A 24522-nucleotide genomic window follows, 5' to 3' on the forward strand; every position below is an offset into this window, starting at 1 on the left:
CTTGCCTTTTGAGAGCTTTTTGGGAATTATAATAACCTTTTCACAGCTCTTTAAATACCAAAGACAAGATGTGTCAGTGAAAATATCAATACATGGTTGTGCTAAAATCATTTCCCTAGACTATTTATCCATCTTGTTTTTAAAGATTTGTTAGGAAATTTCGTGAAAAGGCATTTGTGCGGCTTACTTTTGCATGGGAGAACTGCCACCTCATATGAATTACATAAGACAATATGCTAAAAAAGAAAGGTTTGGAGTAAGTACTTAGGTGTGCAAAAGTGTTGTAGTAGAGAGAGAATACTAGTTGTGGTTTTAAATTTCGGATTTCGGTTGGGACCGAAACCGAAATCCGAAATCCACAAAACCGAAATTTCAGGAAAAAGTGATTTTTTAAAGTTTGTTTCCAAGATTTCGGCAGAAATTACCGAAATTTCAGTTTTGGAATCCGAAATTTAAATCCATGGTTATGCCACGACCGACAAAGGGGGTGAATTTATCCTGTAAGGGGTGAATTATCACCGCCCTATACATTTCGTATTTGAATAGGAGAATCCCCTGGGTACTGCCCTAAGTCGCCGCCTAATTCAGTTGAGCTCCTGACGTGAATCAAGTCTAAAATAAATTGGTGGAGTTGAATCGACTTGATTCATTTTTTAGTTGAGTCAAGTTTCCGAGTTCTTGAACCATGCACTAATACTCTGTTTGGTTGCCTTTTTTTTAGGATAACAGCAGGAATGTAATTCTATTGATTTGCTGAAGGGTGTTTGGTAGGGAATTTAGCTAAATTGGGGAGTTTGACCACCGGAGTTGTCGGGCCCTTGTCGGCTGACGTAGCACCCTCTAAACTCCCTCGATAAATTTCTCCAAATAGAAGAAAAAATGGGAGAAATTCTCGGGCAAATCGTATCTTTTGATTTTTATTACGATTGAGAAAATCGCTGGCAAATCTCCTCTCCCCATTGACTGATTTGCTTTTAATCTCCCCTTTGACTTCTTCTTCTCTAGATCTCCCAGCCATCTACAAGCAACCAAACAGAGCATAAATAATCCAGAATCGGCCGGAAATGAACATCTTTCCTGAGCAGCATGCCAAAGTCAAACAAACAGCACACATGGGTTCCAGTATCGGATTTAACCATTTTCTTACCCAGAAAAAGAGATGGATGACACAAAATAGTTATTTAAATAGATATAGATTACAACCATAATGGTTTCAATGAAGAAAATGATAAGAGTGGATCAGAAACTAAATGTTGTTAAGTTGTTCATTGCAACCTAGAAAAGAAGAAAAAGAAAGAAAAATTCTACGACAACTGTTAATTTTAACAAGGGCACAAAATGTGTAACCCAAAGAATGGAAGCAGTGAGATAAAAAGAACCTCAGATCTCAACATCATCATCGGATTCATTATCCCAATCTAATTGGAAGGAGCTTGCTGACTTCATCAGCTCCGTTAGTCCGGTTAGATCTTCCAGATATGAGGGTTGGTTAATAGCTTGTAGAATGAACTCCATTCCTCGTCTTCTGAATTCTGATATCACCTGAAATAGGCCATTTAGATACGAAAAGTTATGAGCACATTTACTAGTAGGATTCATAAGCTGATCAAAAAAATCGAGCAATAAGAGTTTCGATGCCAAGAGAAAGAACACCAGCAGACACTGACCCAAGACCATGTCATCAACCCGCAGCAGTGTAGGCCCTAGAAATGGGTCTGCTTTGAGTACAATCCTAGAGCAGTTATATGATGCATGTATGAGTGCTAAGAAGTACAAGTGAGGGCTCTATTTGTTCACTGACCCAAATCATTTATCCGCTAGGCCTTGCTATGGATGTGCGGTTCCCATAAAACTACTCTAACCCTTGGATTTTTAGAGGCTTTCCTGATGAATGAATACCCTTTTCTTTCTTTTTTTGAATAGTTTAAAATTGGCAAGATCCACCAAACTGGGTAGCCTTAACCATCTGTGGTAAGAGGTAAGCACGAAGGCCTTACCTGTAAGAAAGCCAGTCTAGCTCTGTAGGGTATAGCACAAGACTCTTAACCTCGTGGTTGTGGGTTCAAGCCCCATAGTGGGCATGTACTGTTGTTTCTTTTTAGGGATTGAGCCTCTAGCTCAATGGTCTAGGCTTTGTTCTCCAACCTGAAGGTCAAAGGTTCAATCCCAGCTTACCTACCAAAAAAAAGTAAGTCCGAAGCCTGTTCCTGTCCCTGTCAGGGGAGACCAACCATCTCTCCTTTCAAAGAACACATACACCATTTTTTAACTGTAGAACACATATACTATTGTTTATTATTATTATTATTCATCCGTAATTTAATGGCAACAAATTGGAGGCTTAGAATCATCCAACGGGTAAATGTAATGGGCATGGCCTGTCCATAAAAGGGCCAGCAGATAAATGGTAAGAGTAGTTGAACAAATTAACCCCACTTGTACTTCTACACAAGGCACACCCACAACTTTCCCATGCATCATATAACAACTCAGATAACTAAGCTAAAAAAATTACAAGAACAGGAAATAAACTTACGGTGCTGCAACAGGCTGTACAACTATTCGAGGAGTGACCTACTAGTGTCATCTGAGAGAACTGAGAAAGGTGGCCTCGGACTTGATGAGGCAATATGCCAAGAGGCTGCTCACTGCTCCCAGCTGTGGAGTCAGCTGTCTCACCTGAAGCATGTATCCTGTACACACCCAGTTCAACGAGCAGGTTAATTCTAAATCAGAAGGTGAAAATGGGTGACAAGGAAGCATCCACTGCAGCCATTTAACCATCAAAACCTAGCTGTGATCTATGTCACAAATATCATTCTCAGGAATTTGTCAGCAAGAGAAAATCTTGGGATATATATTTTTTTTTTCGGGTTTCTATCATGAAAAAACGATAAAAATAAAATTATTTAAAAAATATATAAAATAAAAATATTGTAAAAATATCGGATAATATCGTGATGTCAACATTTTATGATAAAAACGTGATTATTTTAAAATCTCGGGATTATTTCGGGATTTTGTCGTTTTATCAAAATATCGTGATAAAAACGTGATATTTTGAAAATATCGGACAGGACATACTTGTGACAGGTTGGCTGTGATTAGAGATTCTGGATTTCATCAACATGGTTCATGGAGCTTACCCCTCAGGATGATGTAGAATCCCCACCAGCAGTTCTACTGCAAGAGCAGAAGCAATCGGAGCTAGCCCTGGACGTGTAACTGTACATTGCTGGTCCAACGTGCGATTGGAAGTTGACTGCGTGTAGTAAAAACAATTGCAATGGTTAATAGATACTGACCTAAGGTGCCAATCATAGCTACTGAAAAATTCAAAAGACGGCAACCAAGTATAACTAGAACCACCATATGCATGTTTTAAAGATAATTACATCTATAGGAGCAACAACATCATTGCAGAAGTAACAGCCCAACCGTCGCCCTCCATCCACGTCTACCATAGATATGTTGTCCAACCCAGCAATCAGAGTATCCTCAGCTTTGACATTAGCAGTAGAACCGATTGGACCAGCCCCATGACGCATAACGAGGTAGCTGTCAAATCCTAAAGCGGCTGTAATCACAATCTGCAAATGGGAAATATGATTATCACATGAGAACAAATCTAGTTATGTTTAAATTTGTGTGAACCTGGATTCTAATCTCCTGTCTCCATTCACCAGATTACTAAATCATTATTCAGCGTGAAACAGTCCAGAAAAACTGCATTTGCTTTGATGACCGGAGCCTGTTGCACATCATGATTTTTCTATTTTCTATATATATTTTTTACAAACTAATGTTTTTGGCGATCATGAATTCCTCGCTGCTACATATCTAAGAGAGTCATTATATTTGCAACACCATTTGCAACACGTGCTTGCAACATCAAAAACTGAGCTGACTGTAGTATCAGCGATGCCATATGAAGCAAGAAAGAATATAACTTTATCATTTTCATCCATACTAGAAACATTTAATAGCAATTTTTCTGGGAACAAACAATTAAAAAAAGATTATAACCCTAATTAGATCATAGATACTGCATAAATAGAAATTAAGCAACGAGATCACCTTGTTAAAATTTGAACAGAGAAGTGTTGGAAGCCAGCGGCTTTCCCTCGTATCAGTTAATAAGAAAATCACATCATGGGAAGTGATCAAATTTTGAAGTTGCACGCAATCTTCAAGCACCTTAGCTGTTTCTTGGATAGTAACAGGATGCCCTGGCATCGGTATCATCAAGGCAACACCTTCTGCTTCCTGCCAAATGAAGCACAGATTGAGAGAAAGGAAGTACCATCTCCAAAGTGGGCCCTACAAATGTTAAAATTAAGGAAGATTACCACAGCTGGAAATATGCGCTTTAGGCTCCTAACAGCTGCAATGGATTTCAAATCTCCACCATTAAGGCAATCATCAAATGTGTAAAGAGACTGCCTCAATGGATTAGACATAGCCACCCGGCCACTGTCAAGTAGTGTGATTTTCCGCACACCCCATGCCTGCAAATAGACAAGCTTCTCGTCAACTGTGAAAAGAAAGAAACATTCAATTAAATAGTTTTTGAATACTTACCATAAGCATGCGAGCGACCTGGCACCCAAGTGTACCAGCTCCTAAGAGGAGACACTTGACAGTAGACAAAATATTCAAGTTCAGAGAAGGGAGAGTGCGCCATCTCATAAGTTTTAAATTCAAATCTGCTGCAGATATGGCCAACCTGAGAAAATCTTCTGTAAAATGATTAAAACAAAAAAGAAATTCCAAGCCCCAATTTTATTTTTGATTTTGAATGGTAAATTGTAAACTCCTATTAAGTGAATACAAATAATACCTGGTTGGATCCATTGATTCAGCAAGGCTGATACACCTTGATGACAGCTTCCCTCTGTGTAGTTCCCATCCCACAGCTTTGGGCACACATTCAGGATCTTTCAAGCCTAAAAGACCATGAACAATTTTATGCAAGTTAACGTCATGGTAACCATTTCAAAATATTTGAGTCTTGAAAAGAAGATAAATCAATTGGATAAGAGCATTTACCCATTCTATGCATCTCTACCTTCAGGGACTGAAATCAAGGCTTCGCCAACTAGAGACAACCCCAAATCTGCCACACCATGTTTCTCTCGATAGCATAGAAAATGAACTTTTTTCATCTTCCATCTTGAACAAATGAGGGCAAGGAAGTTGCGAAGAGGCCAACCAGGATTGCTTGGAAGATGACATGGATCATAAAACCCAAACAGCAACTGCCATAACAATTACAAAAGCTTCAAATAAAGGCCATTAACACAAACTTTACAGTTTGGTAAGTTATCCTAGATACACATAAATTCTAGAGATACAAGTTCACTGTTTTCTTACGAAACAATATGTTTCATACAAGCATTACTGCATTAGTGTACACACATAAAACCAAATTCTAGAGATAAAGAGTACACTGTTACATGAACAAACCTTTTGACCATCACCTCGACAAATCTCCCAGTCTCTCAATGGCCTAACAGTGGCAATTGAATTTGAAGATATGCTAATTAGAAAGAATGGCACATCTGCAGTAATTCAATGATTATGTAACAAGTAAGCATAGGAAAGTTGGCTTCACAACGAAAAAATGGAAGACTAAAATGAAGAAGCAATTCCACTAGCAACAGCCCAACCTGCTGTTATGCTTGATTTACGCCATTCATTACAAGCTGCGGATATGGATTCCCCCTATTACAGAAATAGGGTGGACATCAGAAATACCACAAAAAGTATCCTATATGAACACCTAATTTAAAATTCAAAACCTGATGTGTGTTTGGTACCTCTTCTAGACTGAACCACTGTGAAGCAGGTCGCATATCAAGCAACATTGCAGGAGGATCAAGCACCAAAGCAGGAAATGCAAACCAATAGCGAAAGCTCCACTTTTTAAGATCCGCAAATGAGATCACAAGGAACCTAGAAAGCACTGCACTCTCGTTCTCTGCTTTTCCAGAACAGATGTCCTCCCAAATCTAATGGCCAATGAGCATTATTCACAGTTGGAATGGCATAATAATAATATCAAGGGAAATGATATCAGCACAACCATGTTTTAATATTTGCTCAAACTGAGCTTGTCTTTTCTCTTTTTATTGGCTTGTGAGAGCTTTTTGGGAAATGTAATAACCTTTTGAAAGCTCTTTAAATACTAAAAGACAAGATTGGTTAGTGAAAATATCAAAATATGGTTGGACTGATATCATTTCCCAATATCAAAGAACGAAATAAATTTAATAATATAACTTACGGCCACGTTTGGATACCTCATGTTTTTTGTATTTGGATTTGGAATTGAGTTTTGGATACAAAATTCATCAATCATCTTGATGCTCATGTTGTACGAGAGAGGGAGGGAGGTCTGGCTGCTGCTGCTGCAGCAAGGTCGAGGAGCAGCGAGGGTGAAGGTAATTGCCACAAATATTGATTTTCAAATAATGTCTTGCAGAACAGATTTGAAAATCGGATTTTTTTCACTGTTGTAGCTGATTTGGAAATCTAAGGATCTGATCCAGTTCCAAATCTCAACTGCAAATGTGAGAAATCCAAATCTAAATCTTGTGGGTATCCAAGCGTGGCCTAAATAAATTGTAATATCAAAGAATTATTGGGAAGGAAACATCTTAATGCTACCAATTCATTATCCAATGTAATATTAACATGGTATAAAAAAAACAAAGTAACAACAAATGAAGAGTTAGAGCTTTCCTGGAAAAAGTACCTTCTTTGCTTCCATCTTAAGCAAGCTCTGTTTATCAAGGGCATGGAAGCTCTCCAGTGTATTTGTGTTGTAAAGAATGCCTGGAACAGGGCATCTGTTCCGGTTGCCATGACTAACTTCCAATGATGATGACTGTTCAACCGGGTCAGTTGGCAATGATTCGGCTAGAAGCGTCAAATGATTTGAAACTTGTGCATGAGAACAAGGAGCATAAAATCCTGCCCATGAGAAAAATTTTGATTTTAAAATACAGGCCACCAGTCATCAGAGCAGAAATTTGTGATATTTAATGAATGTTGAAGGGATTGAATCTGGAAGAAGTAAGTGCATCAGAACTCAATGGAAATAAAACTCTTTAAATCAAAGCCTGCTAGAGAATCAAATAAGCTTGCTGAAATAAAGATCATTAATGCATATTGCTCATGCCTTTTTATAGAGTTCCCGTTAGTAATTTATCGATTTTGTTTCATCTTGAGGTTAGAGTAGGGTTGTGACCTTTCCAAATTATAAAAATCCACTGCGACTGTTTCATTCTTCAGAATATGCATATTTCGTTGTGAGGAGCAATCAGTTTCTGATCCCCATCCTGCAATCTCAGCTCAACTCAACAAAGCCTTTGTCCCAAACTAGTTGGGGTCGGCTAAATAAATCCTCTAGAAAAAATTCATGAAGAAGGTAAAAGGAATCTACCCGGCTCTAATCCTGGTTCTAGTTGGGTTCGTCTACGTGGATCATTTTCTTCCATTCTATCCTATCCAAGGTCATGCTCTCTTATGTTCCTAGCTATCTAGTCTTTCCTCACTATTTCTACCCAAGTTGTTTTCGGTCTGCCCCTACCTCTTTTTACTCTATCAATTTGGCACGAGTCGCCTCTTCTCACCGGAGCTTCCAAAGGCCTACTTTGGATATGTCCAAACGTTGGATCATTTTCTTCCATTCTAGTTGGGTTCTTTTACAATTTGCAATCCGGCTGCAAATTGTAAGAGGCCACATGATGATCCACAGAGAGAAGATGGCGATGAATACAGTGAGAATGAAAATCAGGGAAGAAGAGAAAGCAGGAAGGAGGGGTTTAGAAAAGAGAAAATGCGGGAAGCGAAAAGCGAAAAGCTCTAAAGAAAATAAAGAAAGCTGTGTGGGAAGCATCGCTGAAGTCAACATGAAGCAGGTAAGAAGCCTCATTGGAAGTTAGCAAGAAGTACATGGAAAGAGTAGGATTGTAGTAGGTTAGGAAGGAAGGGTGAATATATACAAGTACAAAAGAAGACTTCACAACTAATTAGAATTACAAACTTTAGGAATTTACACTTTCACATGTATATTTAATGTTAGTTTTTGGAAAAAGATCCACAAATTTTTCATTTGAAACTTAAAAATAAGTTTTCAAATTTTAAATGCGCTTTTTTTTTAAATACGCTCTTTCAACATTATCAAAAGGAAAAAATATACTTCTAGGAAGAAATAATCACCCAAATAGGAAGCGTACTCTTAGTTACGAGGACACGCATAGGAAACGTCTGGAAAGCCTGCTTCCCCAAAATTTGGGAAGTGAGAAGAACTTTGCTTCCTAATCGAGTTTTCGGGGAAGTGGGTTCTCCATCTAGCTAGAAAGTTTCTCGAAACTATGATATGTACATTACACGTGGATAGAAAGTTTTTCGAATTAGTCCGCTTGTTAATCTCATATGTAAATGTAAGGAAGAATAAAATTAAATGACACATCTATATAAGCAGAAGAAGAACTAGCTTTATCACTAGAAAAAACGTTTACATTGAATCAATAGAGTCCATCAACTTTATGTCCCCACAATAGAATACGACCATGTTTCCAAATAGAAACTCAGTCAAGACAAAAACAAACCTCGAAACTATGCTCATTGAGAGGAGCCACTGAGAGTAGGTTATGTATTATGGTCACAGCGCATACATCAAATCAGTCGGAAGGAGATTCGTATCACCGGTCAACTGAATCCGGAGTGTACCAACTCCCAAAACATCGCAATATGCATTATTTCTCATGTACATGCGATGATCACCAGGATATATCTCCTTCATGTTAACAAAACTCTCGCGAGATCTGGCCACATTGCGGTTTGAGTCCGAATTAACGTATCAAGTATGGTCGTCGTGATCTGAAAATAAGGAGTCAGACACCACACAAATTATATCCTTCAACCGTTTATTCTGATCATCCTTGTTTCGTTTCTTTTGAGGACAGTTCCATTCAATGTGACCTAGTTTCTCACAGTTATAACAATTTTTTTTAAAGTTCTTATTAGGTTTGAACTTTTTCAACCCCTTACTCTTTGATTTTTCCTTTTTAAAGAACTTGGTTTTTAGGTTTGTCATTTCCAGGTGTGAATGAGCCATATGAGGATGAGGCAACAAAACAAGGTTTCAGTGTTCTTTTTCTAGTCTTCTCTCAGCCTCAACATTGGGTATCATGGGTAGGTTTCTCATAATGATAACTTGCCCTAAGAATTTGATATTTTGATTGCAGTAACTACTAAAAACAGTGGAAACTTGAAGTTTCTCAAGGATTGGGGGTCCTACCGATGCTAGTTCTTTGGCTATGACGGGCATTTGTTAATGTGGTCAACTACAGATTCCTCTTCTTGGTAGAGTTAAATTTTTCTATCAAGAGCTGAATGTGAGATTCAGAAGCCCCACCATAAGACTCTACAATGGCATCAAACATAGATTTGCCAGTTTGGTTACTTTGGTATTCCTCGAATATAATCTCTAGGTCTGGTTCCATAAATGTGAGCATGCTCAACCTAGTAGTTTTAACGTCATCTAGGATATTCTCATATCTTTTTATAGCAGAACTAGCATTTAAAGTCAGTTCTTCCGGTGGATCGTAATCGAAAACATAGTCAACCCTGTCTTAGCCGAGTATGAGTCAAATTCATCGCTTCCAAATCGAAAAATTTTGCTCCGTTAATTTTTTCTATTTTGCCAAGTTCTGTGCTGACAGCTCAATTAGGCATGTTATCAAATTGGTGAAGTTAAACAACTACGGTTTAGTTTGACTGACAGGAAATCAGCTCGAATTACCGATTATTATGTGGTGAAATCCCCCATTTGCAGTGTTCCGATAATGTCGGTGCAATGTCGAACGTGTCGTTGATGATGATTTTCTGCAACCTCTCAATCTACATGCTGAAATTTCGGAGTGTTCACCGTCTGATATATTGTTAATTTCAGTGGTCCCTAGGGTGCTGCTGAGAAGAACTGACTAGTGGATCTCATGGCCGTTATGAAGGTCCACTGAGGGCCACCGAAAAGCAGGGATGAAGGGGTGAAGGGAGCAGAGAGTGCTTTTAATGTCCTTTCAATAAGGAAATCTATTGGGCTACAATGGCAGGAGGTTTTCTTCTCCTTATTAGGGCTTCCTTTGTATGTTATTTATTACACTCCCACGAAGGAGTGGGCTGTTCTTATATGATAGCCCCCTTAGCCACATTAGGCCGTTATGGCCCACTTTTTAACCAACCATAATATACTTACACCAGAGGACTAAAGCCAAAAGTGAATTGCAGTCCCTTCATCCCCCCACACCCACCCACACAAGAAATTAATCAATTAATTGAACTGATATGTGCATGTTATTGTCGTGTATATATTTTGAAAGAATAAATGTTGTTATTGTAGTATATTTGAGCAGTTACAATGTAGTTATTAGTTAAAATGTGGTTATTTGCTTTAGGCTTGTGGGGGTTAGTTATTGGCGATGTGTCTTATAAGTGGGTAAATGAGTTTGTGAAATGGCACTCCCTTTTGTTTGTATTTAATTAGTAATTCAATGAAACGGAGAAGAAGATAATTTTACCAACAAAGAAACTTATATTTCTAGGAGAATCATGGTTCCTCTCAAATTGAAACGTAGGAGGTCCAGTTGCCTTGAACCAACCGTTCCCCCTCTCTTCCTTGTTTATTTCTGTTACGGCCAATTACGCACGTAACAAAACCCTAGAGATCCTTGCTGAAATAACGGCAAACGAGGAATTCCCCCCCTAATTCAAGGTTCATGCAGATATAAATCAGCGTACACATCTTCACAAATCGAATATCCAGGTCAAACAGACTAGGAAATTTCAGCAAAATAAAAAAAACAACAACTTCGTTAATATTTCAAAAACTCCCAAAAATCATAACAATTCCAGCAACATAAACAACAAATGGAGGTTCCTATAAACAATTACAGATAAATCCGAGAAGAAATCCTCTAGATCACTACAAAACACAAATCCTTTCCACAAAAGCACAAGCAAACATAGAATTTGTGAAAGATTTCTAATAAAACAACTTCCTTGAACAAATATAAGAACACAGAATTATAAAAGAAACAAAATTGAAAAGAGAGGGGAGATCGAAGATCAAAGAGAACATGCCGGTGATGCTGATTGGAGACTGATCGAGCTGTAACTTATCGAGCTTGAGAGCAGATAATCTCCGCCAAAATCCCTCATCTACGGCACTCTGAAAGGTTGCGAACTGAAGAACACGTCCTTTGGAGAGATCAAGAGAGGAGGAAGAAATCGACGGCCCAGATTTATCCGTCTCAAGGCTTTCCGAGATTTCCGCCATTACCACGGCTTAGGGTTAGGGTTTTCTCCACACCTGTTTGGTAATTCCCTCTCCTCTTTTTAGCTTTTCATCGAGGAGAGCAGAGAAAGAAAGGAGGACTTTTTCTTTTCTTTTCCTTTCCTTTTACTCTTTTTGGAAGTTGGATAGCGTGTTGTAAGCAACGACTGTGGAGTTTTTAAATTATAACTTCCTTGTAAAAGAAGGAGATTGTTAGCAATCATCGCACGCAAAAAAACAGGCAATTAATTTTCGTGGGCCCACCGGGCACGTGGCAAATGGATTTGTGGGGGTGATGATCCTGGCTGTTGATCTGGTAGGGTACATGCAAACCCAGATCGAAGGAGATCATGTTACTCCATCAAGGCCTATATATTATAACTAGGGGTGCAAGTTTGGCCCTAACAGCCCTGACCCGCGCTGAGCCCGAACAGGGTCAAGGTTGGATTTTCCAACCTTGAGGGCGGGTCAGGGTTCATTTATTTAGACCCTGACTCAGGTCGGGCCGGGTTTTGGGTTAATGGCTAGGGTATCGTGACCCGGCCCGACCCTAAGTTTTCTATTATAGAATTGAACCATATATTCATGTTTCTTTTGCTAATGTTTTTCTATTATCATGGATTGGTGTTTCTTTAGATTATTATTATTAATTGTCTCTCTCACCCGTCATGTTGTTGAATTCATATTGTCTTATTTTGTTCCCTTTCTCTGTTTATTAATCATTTTGTTCTATATGATAAGTGGTTGCTTTATTTTTTGCACTCTTAACAGGTATTTGCGCTAGGGTCAATTAGGGCTGGCCCTACCCAATCAGGGCGGGCCAGTGCCAACACTGAGCCCTATAGGGTGGGCCATGGGTTGAGGTTTTTCGGCCCTGACACAGGGTCAGGGCCGAGATAATGGGATCCAAGGTTGGGCTAGGGTTTTGAAAAACCCGATCCTGTTGCAACCCTAATTATGACGTTCAAAAATTTTTAGGAAGTGATATTCACTCCCTTTTCTTCCTCGGCCCACCCCCTAGTTCAAGGTGGCAAATGTGCTGGCACCGTCACGGCATGACATGGAATGTTGTTGTGTGCGGACCGCGCCGGCACGAGTGCACGACACAAAGACGTGTGCCATGCCGTGCCAGGCTTGGATTTTCATTTACAGTGGCATGAAAAGGCACAGCACGGTAGTCGGCACGTCATGGCGCCACGACTGCTTTACCCTAGAAGCGGCTGTCCCAAGTAAAAAGATAGGGGGCTAAATAGGTAAATTTTATGAAAAAAGTGTGCCGGCACAATTCAAAGTGGGCCACGGGACATGCCCAACCCCATCCAAATTGTGCCGGCACAACATGACCCATGATGCCATTTATGGGCTGAGCTTTGTCGTGCCGTGACCCGTTTGCCACCTTGACCACTAGTGTATTTATGACTACTTTTTTTAGTGCTCGACGGGGTGGTCTCAGGAAGAGAAGGGGGCGAATATATCATTACCCGGGAAATATTAAATACTTTGAGGTCGTCCATGAAGCTTAAGATCGAAGATTTATAGCACTTCTCGAAAAGATTGTCTTCTAATGAAGTTGTTTTATGTTATTGATGTATACACATAATTTTGAAGGAATATAGATAGGTCATGGCTCAAAAATGGAGGACACAGGATGATCCAAACCCTTCGTCTATTCATGCTTATCGATATTGTGCCTTCCAAAAATGGAGCCACAAATTGAAGGATTAGGATCATCCTAAAACTCACATTTAGTTAAGGCTACTGATATTTGCACAACCGTGTGTTTTGATAATGACACAAACACCTTAATTAAAAGGGAAAAATACACTTAGACCCCGTGTGGTTTCTGACACATTCAACTTAACCCCTAATGTTTAAAAAGTTACAAGTAGACCTCCCTTGGTTTCAATTTGTATAAGGTAGGCCCCCTCAATTGACGGTTCGCCCACAGATTGAAAGGTTAGGGTGATCCGATGGAGCTGATTTTTTGGGCACACCTTATCTATGCAGGCCCATCAAATGAACGCTTTGGATCATCCAAACAATGACCCGAATCCAAACACTACCAAAAACACAGTGGGCCCACATTGTTTGGGTGATCCAAAACATTCATTTGATGGGCCCTGACATATAGACCTGGCAAACGGGTGGGTCGGGCCGGGTCAACCCGCGGGTGATGCGGGTGCGGGTCCACGGGTCGGGTGAGAAAATGACCCTCATTTTGGCGGGTCAAAATTTACGTGACCCGCGCGGCCCGCGGGTGGGCGGGCCCGACCCGCGGGTCACCCCAAATATGCCGCAAATATGGGATTGTAATAATTATTTTGATTTGACAGCCTCTATTTTTCCCGTAATTGTCATAACCTCCGATATGTGATTTGGTATTTTTTTCGTAATTTTAAAATTTTATAACCCTTTCTAGATAATTTTTCATTCAAAACTTTATAATTTAGCTAATTTACTTTTTGTGGTGTAATGATTACTTTTTTACATTTTCTAGGAACATTTTAGCAACATTTGGATGAGCGCATCTTTGCATACACATTTGGATGCGTGCATCTTTGCATACACAAAGGCCACTTGCCGAGAAATTGCCAAAGGAGAAGCTTGATAGCAAATTCTAATAAAATAAAAACCACATTTAAATGTTATCAACACTACTGGGCACTCTCACTTTATGTATGGCCCACACCATAGGATGATCTAAACCGTCCATTAGTTGGGCCATAGCCTAAATAGGTTATGCTCCAAAAATCATTTCCATAGGATGATCCTATCCCTCCAATCTGAATGTTAGAGGGTTGATCCTAACCCTCTATAGATCGGAGGGTTAGAATCAACCGATGGAAATAATTTTGGGGCATAACCTATTTAGGGTATGGCCCATCTAATGGACGGTTTGGAACTTTGGATAATCCTACGGTGCAGGACATACCGTACTTTTTATAAAGTGAGGAGTTACTCATAAAAAACAAACAGCAGTGATGATAACATTCTCAAAAAGATTAAAAAATACTGTAAAAATGCGGGTGCCCGCGGGTTGACCCGACCCGACCCGTGTTTTTGCGGGTTGGGTCACCCGCGGGTTGGTTTTTGACGGGTCACGGAAACTTAGACCCGTGCCCGCAAATTTGCGGGTGGGCCGGGTCGACCCGCGGGCACGGGTCACTTTTGCCAGGTCTACTGACATAGATAGGGTGTGCCCAAAAAATCAGCTCCATCGGATCATCCTAACCCTTCATTTTCGTAGGATGATCCCAACCGTCCGTATGATTTTTTGGCACAGCCTATTACGATGTGGCCCATTAAGTGGACGGTTTGGCACAGCATATAAAATCTCAGTATCCTGCACCCCGGTGCGCACAATAGCCGAACTACAAAGGAGTCACTATAAAAGCCACCCACATTCTCACAACCACGCCCCTTTACATTTTGCTCATCACCAACATTCCAACAATGGCGGCGGCTACCTCTTTCTCCCTCATGGTAGCCCCTTGTCCATCCAAAACCCTAAAACCAGCTCCAAAATCACTAGGGTTAGGGTTTCTCTCCACCTCTTCCAAAACCCTAAAACCTCTAATATCTCAGATCTCTACAAGTACCACCTCTACCGGAGCCCTTGGCGCTCGCATGGTCTCCATGCCTGTAATTAAACCCTTGAAATCTCTTGATTTCGAAACTTCAGTCTTTAAGAAGGAGAAAGTCACTCTAGCAGGGCAAGACGAGGCAAAGCTAACTTTTTTTCCCCTCTTTATTATTTTTTTTCCTTTAGGACATGTTTGGATTGGGATTTTTTTTATTTGATCAATTTAGAAGGAAATGATATGATTATGGCTAATTTAGATGGATATAATCGTAAAATGAAGGTCCATCTACATAAAAATTGAAAAACTTTGGTTCAAGTGATATTTTTTATGTGTAAAAGTAGATACTTTTATAACTTTTCTAGTAAATTCTTGCAATCCAAACTGTATATTCCCGAAAATATTTAATTATATAAATATTCCTGAAAATATTTACTTTTATAACTATCTTGTAATCCAGGATTGTAAAATCCTGGATTTTACAAGCTAAAACCTTGATTTTATAAATGTTCCTGAAAATAGTTACTTTTTATAAATATTTTATAATCCAGGACTGTGATTGTAAAATCCATAAGCTAAAAAATGGATTTTATAAGCTAAAACCTGGATTCTACATTTTCAGGATTGTGGAATCGAGGTTTTAGCGTATAAAATCTAGGTTTTAGCATATAAAATTCAGGTTTTGGCTTGTAAAATTCAGGATTTTACAGTCCTAGATTATGAAGTCCATGTATCCAGACAACCCCTGTGCGGGATTTCTTGATTTTGTTGTTGTTGTTGGGGTTCTCAGTATATTGTTAGAGGAGGGAGAGATCTATTTCATTTGCTCCCAGATGCGTTTAAGGGGATTAAACAGATCGGCGTGCTCGGGTGGGGTTCTCAGGTGATTTTTTCTGCTATTTCTTTTTCTTATGATGTGGCATGATATTTATTTACACGAATTCTGTCTTCTACTTGAAGCATGTAATTGTATCTCTCTCTCTCTCTCTCTCTCTCTCTCTCTCTCTTGTTCAATTCGTCTCGTTTCCCAATTAGTATCATGTTTTATGCATAGACTAAGTATCAACCATGACACAGTTTTTTTCTTATGATGTTTGTTGCAAACACACTGTCGAAAGCAGTTTGGGGTCTGTGGTGGTTTTTGTTTTTCTGCATTTTCTCTAATTGTTGAATTTGACCCTAGCAATTCATTGAAGTACTGGCTATTTGCTTCTTTTTTTATGTAGTGGCCTAGTGCCCTAGTATGTGCCGTGCCAAACCTAGTATGTGCCATGTCATCTCCATGTGGACATCTCGGTGGCAATCATGGAAATTGACCAAGTCTTTGGTGAAATAAAAGTGAATTTGGAAATAGACTAGTTTGTTGAAGTTCATTCAATATTTTGTATAGGAAATATTTTTGCGTAGTTACTATTGTTTAATAAGTTGTATTTTGCGTTGTAAGTATATTTTGAGTTCGATAGCAGCTGGTGATTATTGGAGAGAAGTTATGATATGTGGGGGCTATAAAAGAAGTTAAGACAGGTGTAAAGGAATTTTTGATGTTTTCTGTATATTAATGAATATTGAAAGTTGAACTTTACATGTTCCAAATCTGATTATCTCTATTTGGATGGCGTGGTTAAACAACACTGCATACCCAAATGAATTACTTCAAACCAGATACCAAATTCCCAAGTCATTTTTGTAGAAAGAAGATACTTGAGACTGATTTGCTTTATAGTAGCACCTACCACCTTCAAACTATGGTCAAATTGAGGTGGCCAATGGGACTTTGGGCAATTTACTACGAAGCTTGGTAGGAGGAGGGATAAGCAATGGGATATGATAATACCTCAAGCCGAATTTGCCTACTAATCCAATGTAAATCGCTCGACCGAAAAAGGTCCATTTGAGATCGTGTATGGACATGTTCCATCACATTAGCTTGATCTTGTGCCATTAGCTAACCTAACCATATCAAGTAAAGGAACCAAATATTTTACCATCACCATGAGGGGTTCATGAAGATGTTTGACGAAAATTTGAAGCAAGTAATGCAAATAGCAAAGGTACGCCTGATGCACATTATCGTTTGAAAATTTTAAAGGGAGGAGATTTTGTATAGGTATACAGAAGGAAAGAATGTGTTCCTACAGGTCCTTACAACAAACTCAAAGGCAAGGGGGTTGGTACATGTCACATTGTAAAGAAGATCCATGACAATTTTTACAAGATTGAACTTTCTCCTGGTATACACATCCAACCCGCATTCAATGCTTATGATTTGTTGGAATTCTATGATGAATTGAACGAACACTCTAGGCTTAGTTTTTTCCATAGTTTTAAATTTCGGCCGAAATATTGCGGTTTGGTTTGGACCGAAACCGAAAGTTCATTGAATTAGAATTTTACATGTCTGAAATTTTAACTGAAATTTCGTTTTTAACCCTTATTTATAAAGTTTTCACCGAAATTACCAAATTTTCCACTGAAATAGTCCAAATTTCCACCAAATTTTTTTACATTTCGGTGGAAATTTTAAAAAGAACCGATTTTTTGGTCAAAATTTTACATTATTTCGGCCGAAATTTCCACTGAAACCGAAATATTTCAGTTTCGGTGGTGACCGAAAGCCCGAAACCGACACCAAAACTGTCATTTAAAACCTTGGTTCTTTCCAACATGGAGAGGATGTAGTGGCCTAGTAAAATAAAAATTTATGAATTTTATATCTGTGAAAATTTTTGAGGTAGACAGTCAAAACGTTAGAGAATCGAATAAGAAGGGGGAGGGGGGTTCGATGTTCGAGAGTTGATGGTCGAGGTGTTAGGGTTTTTATTAAGACATGACAGGTTGTCCTTTAAAAAAACAATTAAAAACAAAAATGTGTTTAAAGAGAAAATATACACGATTCACTTTTTATTAGAGAACGATGTGTCAAATTCGTCCGAAAAAACAGGTTTCCTGCTGGACATGGCTACGATAAGAATCCGGCTCTGTCCCTCAGGAATCCATATCCTAAACGCATGTCGGAACGTGTCGACATGGATCTGGCTTAGGAGGGCAAAGAATCCATGCAACACAGGTGACATGCCATTGCCATGTGGACATCTAAGTGGCAATCATGGAGATTTGACCAAGTCTTTTGTTCAAGTTAAGGAGAATTTGAAAGTGCCTGGATAGTCGAAGTTCATTTAATATTTTGTCTTGGAACTCTTTTTGCCTAGCAACCAGCGTTTAGTAAGTTGTATTTTGCAGAGTTTTTATATGGTAGACGGTCGTGCATGCAAGCATACCAGAACAAATGTAGCAGAGCCCATATTATTTGGGGATCTAGACTATTCATTTGTTGGGCCCCGACATAGATATATGCCCCGGAAATACTCCATGGGATGAACCTAACTCTCCTATCTGTGGTGTTTTAAAATGGATGCCACAATATCAAACTTTGCACAAATCAGAGAAGTTTAGGATAATCTAATGGAATTTTTTTTCCTGGGCATGACATATTGACATTGCTTGGCTCCCGTTGTTTCAGTGTTTTAAAACCCTTTCTTGGACGAGATCTCAGCCAAGGTAAATGGAAGTTGACTCGGGCATGTCAATGATTGTGATGTGGTCATAAGTCATAACCAGGGCGGGTACAAAGAGTCTTAATTAACTTGGTAGAGAAAATGGGCACTCGGACAAGAACTCGGCCAAGGTAAAGGGGAGTCGACTCGGGCAAGTCGACAATTTACTTGGGGAGCTTTAAACAGTGTATTGTTTCTCTCATTTGCTTGTCTCTTGCTTGTCTGTTGTGGTTTTATGCATTCCTTTGCTTGTTCTTGTTATCATTTTTTCTTATTTCTATGGAAGTTTACTTTGCTTTGGAGGTGACTTGTTGTACATCGGCCCTTTTCAATTTGTCTGAATTTAAAGTTATTGAAGCTTAATTTCTTTCTAGCTGTAATGCAATTGTGTATGGAGATTGAGGTGTGTTGTTCTGTTGAGCAGCGTGGGATAAATGGTTTTTTTTTTTTGGATGGTATAAATGGTTAATTGGTTATTAGGAAGGACACAATGACATAAAATGTTACTTATTGGATGATCCTAATTGTCTGACCATGGCCTGCAAATCGATTGCTAGAAAGAATTAAGTGCATTTCATTTCTTATTTGTTATTCTTCTGCACAAAATGCTATTGCACACATAGTTTCTGTCTTTTTCTTTTCTTTTTGAATGTTGTATTTCTAGCATTTGATTTATCCTTCTCAGGAGCTGACATGTTCCCTTTCTGTAGAGAAGTGGCATTCCATAATTCTAATTGTATTTGATGTAATAGTCATGTCTTGGAAGTGATTAATGAGTTAGAAGTGGTTTTTTTTAACTGTGTTGTTAGTGATTACTGAGTTGAAAATTTTTTCCATTTTTATTTCTGTATAGGGCCCTGCCCAAGCTCAGAACTTGAGGGATTCACTGGCGGTGGCAAAATCTGACATTGTGGTCAAGGTGAGTTTGTTTTACTTTTTCAGAGTATTTAAAACATTTAGCCTTGACCAGTGGGTGTTCAATGGATGCAAGAGCATATTTATAAAATATTCTATATATTCTTATTTTTATGTTTTAATCGTTGAGCCTCTTTTTGAATGGTCTGTTGAGCCTTTTCTTTAGCAGATCCGTAACTGTTTGTGATCCAAATCCAAGGAGATATATTATACATCAGTTTTGTACACACAAATCTAAGAAAATTTTAGGAAGTATTTGAAAGTTATTTTTTTAATATCCAAGGGAGATATATTATACATCAGTTTAGTATTAGTTTCTTCTTGGCCTTGAGCCTCAAAATGTGGGAAACAAGCAAACCACTTAGACACCATCTTTTTTTGTTGGCACTTGGGAGTGCTTTCCCCTCCCGCATTTTCTGTTTCTTTATAATAACTTCATATTTCTGCTAAAATTTGTTAGAATATTTTGGACACACATTTACCTACGTGCATTATACTTCTAGTTGGGAAAATTTAACCGTAAATTGATATGAAACCTATGTGCATTATACTTGTAGTTGGGAAAATTTAATCGTAAATTGATATAATTTCTTTTAGAAACTTGGTAGCATTCATAGTAAGAAAAAAACTTCTAGAGATTTAAAATTTCAATTAAGTGAATGTCGATGGTGTGGCATTTTCAAGAGTAAAGTTTTTCATGAGGCTTTTGAAGGGAGATGATATTTTCACCCCCTCTGCAGTACGCATTCGCCCCCCTTATTACGTGAACAGTGGGCATCTTTAACGCTTTTTGACGTCAAATCACTTTAAAGGGGGGGCGGGGGGGAGGATGCATACTGCCAGGGGTGGGGGGATCATCGCCCCTTTTGAAATAGTAACATTAATACTGACAGTTTTCCCTTGAGTTTTCTGATACTCAGGGTGACCTTTCTGATTCTTGGCAGTTGGCAGTTGGCATTTGCTGGATCAGATATTTGATGCAGTGTTCTATTCCTAGAATTAAATTTTAATTTCACAACTGTACAATTGGTTGTTCCTCATTCTGCTACATCAGAAGCTAACAATTACAGAATATTGGAGCAGATAACCTCTTAGCTATTTTGTTTGGACAATGACATTTTGTTTCTCCATTCCCCTGTTCGTGTCCTTAACCCTAAATAGGTATTCCAGGGTGGAATCCACAGATTGAATTCACTGGCAAGCCTTTTGATATCTAAAATTTCTGGTTGATACCTAGCCGAAAGAAATAACTAACAGAAAGAAAAGAAAAGACAATTCACAGATTCTCCACAGAAGCTCTTTTAAGCTGTCGATTCTGATGACTCATGGGTCTTGACCCATGTTCTTGCTTTGTTTATCACTGATGATAATATTTTGGCTTTCTGTACATTTTTACTCAATTGACCATCTGTCATTAACTATTCTTTATAGCAATATTATGCGGATTACACCTTTTCAAAATAAGTTATTTGTCATGTCACTGTCATGAAAATTTACAGCGTGCATGTTTGTTCTCTCAATGCAGATTGGATTGAGGAAAGGTTCTTCCTCTTTTGCCGAAGCACGTGCTGCCGGATTTACAGAAGAAAATGGTACTTTGGGTGATATCTGGGAAACTGTTTCAGGCAGTGACCTTCTGTTGCTATTGATTTCTGATGCTGCCCAGGTTAGAATATGTTATCTGTGACTTCTGCTTCTGTATTTCTTATGGATTATTATCTGGAACTTCTGATTGTACCTTTCTTCAGGATAAGGGTTTTCTGTGTGTTTCTTTGAAAACTTTTTACATTGTCTATTAAATATGTTCAAACCGTTACTTTGGAGTTAGTATGCTGATCTCGGCTTAGATGTCTCAACTATGCCATGCCATACAGATCCTCCTTATGTTTCGGCATGTTTTGCGGCTACAGGATGTACACTTAAGATGCAATGATTGATTAAATGACCAAGTAATTATCTTGAGTTTTTTTTTTTTTTTTTTTTTTTTTTTTTTTTAAATGGTTATCTTGAGGGTTTTAACTTCATATTAATTTTAATTCTGCTTATTTTCAAACTTTAAATGACCCAAGTGATAATCGTTGCTCTTCTGAGTGGCTAATGATGGAAAGCCTTGTTATCTTGGTGGTGTTCCATTTTGATTTTGTTTATGTATACCCATCTTTTAATTTAGTATTGTCTCAGAGTCTAATCTTTTCAGCTGACCGTTGTGATACTTTGCTATTTAAGTTGATGCCATCGCCAGAGATGAGTGTTTTTCACCCTGAATTCCCTTGCTATGCTTCCGTTGATCGATATATGTGCTAATTTATTACCATCTGAAGCTCGGGTTAAATATTCTGTGGAATTATGAGATGCTAATATAGTAGCAATTGTGTTGCAGGCAGATAATTATGAGAAAGTGCTTTCTCACATGAAACCAAACAGCATCCTTGGGCTGTCCCATGGCTTTCTTCTTGGGCATTTACAATCTTCTGGGCTTGATTTCCCCAAGAACATAAGTGTGATCGCTGTATGCCCCAAGGGAATGGGTCCTTCCGTAAGGAGGCTGTATGTTCAGGGAAAGGAAATAAATGGTGCAGGGATCAATTCTAGTTTTGCTGTGCACCAGGTACCTTCCTCACTCTTATCGATCTGGTTAATGAAATTCCATGCATCGCTTACTTTGTAATTTGTGCGCCTTTTTATTACCGGCTTTCCAAATTGATAGCCACTTGATTCATCCTTGAACAAAGAGTTTGATGAAAATAAAGTCAATATATGTCCTATATTTGCAGGACCATCGGATTAACAGCTTGTCCCCTCTGTATATTGTGCAGGATATTGATGGCAGAGCTACAGATGTGGCCTTAGGATGGTCTGTTGCTCTTGGTTCTCCTTTCACATTTGCCACCACATTGGAGCAGGAGTACAAGAGTGACATATTTGGGGAGCGTGGTGAGTTCCATGTTCATCGATGGAGTTTTAGGCATCAAAATGTTTGTCAACACATTTCATATCGTTTGGTTGACATTTTTCCTGCAGGCATTTTACTTGGAGCTGTGCATGGAATCGTGGAGTCCTTGTTTAGAAGGTACACTGAACATGGAATGAGCGAAGATTTGGCTTACAAGAACACCGTGGAGTGCATAACAGGAATAGTATCAAAAACCATTTCAACAAAGGTTACTAATCTAATCTTTGGAACCTTGAATGTATTGCTCTTTTTCATCTTTTATTATGTAGACGAGCTCACAAATTTGTTGGTTTCTTGTAGGGCATGCTGTCCGTGTATAATGCGTTGTCCGAGGATGGGAAAAAGGAATTTCAGGAAGCGTACAGTGCATCATTCTATCCATGCATGGACATTCTCTATGAGTGCTACGAGGATGTTGCATGTGGAAATGAGATCCGCAGTGTTGTCTTGGCTGGGCGTCGGTTCTTTGTATGCCTACTGTCATCTATCAAAGCTTTATTTCTATCTGTGTCACAAAACTTAGAGACTAAGGGCAATGTTATGACCTTTTTTAACAGGAAAAAGAAGGGCTACCAGCTTTCCCGATGGGCAAAATCGATCAGACACGGATGTGGAAAGTTGGTGAGCGAGTCCGAGCAACACGGCCTGAAGGCGACTTGGGTCCCTTGCATCCCTTTACTGCTGGTGTTTTTGTGGCACTAATGATGGCTCAGGTAAGACTTATCTCAAAATTTTGATGCGTTGGAAGCTTAATAGAAAACTAGTATTTTGGCCCATGCTATGCATGGGTGTAAAATGACGGGCCCCACGTCATCAGAGCATGAGGTGTAAAAAGGTGGGCCCTAATGCATAGGTTTGGATAGAGATGGTGGGCCCCACTTCGTCAATAGCATTATACGTAAAATCGTGGGCTCCACCCTATACACATGTTTGGGTAGTGATTGTGGCCCCACGCATCAAAAGAGATGTAAAATGGCAGGCCCCATCATGTAAAAACATAAGGTGTAAAGTGGTGCCCCCATAAATGTTGGGGCCCACCCTATGAAAACAAAATATGAGGTATAAAGAAGGTTTTCCAATACATTTTTTTCTTGGAAAGAAAGTGAATGACAATGGAAAGAAACATTTTTAGTATGTATTATAGAGAGGAATGCTAGACTCACAGGAGCCCTTGCAAAAAAACAGGGAAAGGGGGCCCTCATTGGTCAAAACCAATTTAGGATCGCAGAAAATCACAGGTCATAACTGCCATAAAGCAGTTTTGACCAATGAGGGCGCCCTTTCCCTTATTTTTTGCAAGGGCTCCTGTGAGTCTAGCATTCCTCATATTATAGATAGATAGATAGATGTTTTTTTAGTATATATATTATAGATAGATAGATAGATGTTTTTTTAGTATATATATTAATAGATAGATATATGTGCAGATTTTGATACTTGCAACTTTGTCTCAACTAATAATGCAGATTGAAGTGTTGAGGAAGAAGGGACATTCATACTCGGAGATCATCAATGAGAGTGTTATCGAGCCCGTGGATTCTCTGAACCCCTTCATGCATGCTCGTGGAGTCTCGTTCATGGTCGATAACTGTTCCACGACAGCAAGATTAGGATCAAGAAAGTGGGCCCCCCGTTTCGATTACATACTCACCCAACAGGCTTATGTGGCCGTGGACAATGGGTCGACCATAAACCAGGATCTCCTTAGCAACTTCTTTTCTGACCCTGTTCACAGTGCCATTCAAGTCTGTGCGCAACTGAGGCCAACCGTCGACATATCAGTTCCACAAGATGCGGATTTTGTACGTCCCGAGCTGCGCCAGTCTGCCAATTAGGATATGAAGACGTTTGAGTGCAGTTGAGAAGAGGTAAAAACTTTGTCGAAGAAGGGTAGAGTGTATCAGTTCTAGGAACACTAGTTTTTAATGGCTCAAAAGCTGTTTAAATCAGGCCAATTGGTGTGACGGCCATAGCATAAGGTTCGAGGTGTTTTAAGTATGAAAACTTTATATTATGCTAGTAATACTGAACTTAATGTATCCGTAGAAGACATTCAAAGCTGCAGGTCTGTTTTTGTGCTCAAATGTTTGAGCAGGATATTGTTGGTGTGTAATTTCACTATCCGGTTGTCCATTATTATCTAAAAACTGCTTGGGGGAACCGATTGATAGTCTA

The 24522-nt window shown here is 39.0% G+C and overlaps 2 protein-coding genes and 1 pseudogene across 2 annotated transcripts; 1 reads left to right on the forward strand and 2 right to left on the reverse strand.

The window, feature by feature from the left end:
• Positions 1–1164: 1164 nt before the first annotated feature.
• On the reverse strand, positions 1165–11494 carry APG7 (ThiF family protein). The gene is made up of 14 exons (XM_077396085.1): positions 11152–11494; positions 6758–6975; positions 5820–6011; positions 5670–5724; positions 5467–5561; positions 5069–5258; positions 4841–4946; positions 4582–4726; positions 4350–4508; positions 4078–4266; positions 3396–3590; positions 3147–3262; positions 2537–2693; positions 1165–1542 (listed from the first exon to the last, which is right to left on the reverse strand). Exons 1-14 carry the CDS (start codon positions 11345–11347, stop codon positions 1381–1383), a joined length of 2175 nt encoding a protein of 724 aa, XP_077252200.1. The 5' UTR covers positions 11348–11494; the 3' UTR covers positions 1165–1380.
• Positions 2181–2253, reverse strand: LOC143847643 (U6atac minor spliceosomal RNA; annotated as a pseudogene).
• A 3258-nt stretch (positions 11495–14752) lies between the features above and the next one.
• On the forward strand, positions 14753–24507 carry LOC143891587 (ketol-acid reductoisomerase, chloroplastic-like). Its single transcript, XM_077396086.1, has 10 exons — positions 14753–15067; positions 15716–15808; positions 19333–19398; positions 20920–21060; positions 21775–22002; positions 22211–22328; positions 22416–22555; positions 22648–22815; positions 22905–23060; positions 23814–24507. Exons 1-10 carry the CDS (start codon positions 14798–14800, stop codon positions 24180–24182), a joined length of 1749 nt encoding a protein of 582 aa, XP_077252201.1. The 5' UTR covers positions 14753–14797; the 3' UTR covers positions 24183–24507.
• The last annotated feature ends 15 nt before the right edge of the window (positions 24508–24522 follow it).

The sequence above is a fragment of the Tasmannia lanceolata genome, unplaced genomic scaffold (assembly GCF_043159265.1).
Source record: "Tasmannia lanceolata isolate RefF3 unplaced genomic scaffold, GAP_Taslan_0.1 ptg000015l, whole genome shotgun sequence".
NCBI lineage: Eukaryota > Viridiplantae > Streptophyta > Magnoliopsida > Canellales > Winteraceae > Tasmannia > Tasmannia lanceolata.

Coding starts and splice junctions, on each gene's coding strand:
- APG7 (XM_077396085.1), bottom strand. CDS start 11,347: ATGGCGGAAATCTCGGAAAGCCTTGAGACGGATAAATCTGGGCCGTCG. Junction 5,259..5,466: donor GTCGAGGTGATGGTCAAAAG/GTTTGTTCATGT, acceptor TTGTTATGGCAG/TTGCTGTTTGGGTTTTATGA. Junction 3,263..3,395: donor ATGTTGTTGCTCCTATAGAT/GTAATTATCTTT, acceptor TACTACACGCAG/TCAACTTCCAATCGCACGTT.
- LOC143891587 (XM_077396086.1), top strand. CDS start 14,798: ATGGCGGCGGCTACCTCTTTCTCCCTCATGGTAGCCCCTTGTCCATCC. Junction 15,068..15,715: donor CTCTAGCAGGGCAAGACGAG/GCAAAGCTAACT, acceptor TGGGGTTCTCAG/TATATTGTTAGAGGAGGGAG. Junction 22,329..22,415: donor TGACATATTTGGGGAGCGTG/GTGAGTTCCATG, acceptor TTTTTCCTGCAG/GCATTTTACTTGGAGCTGTG.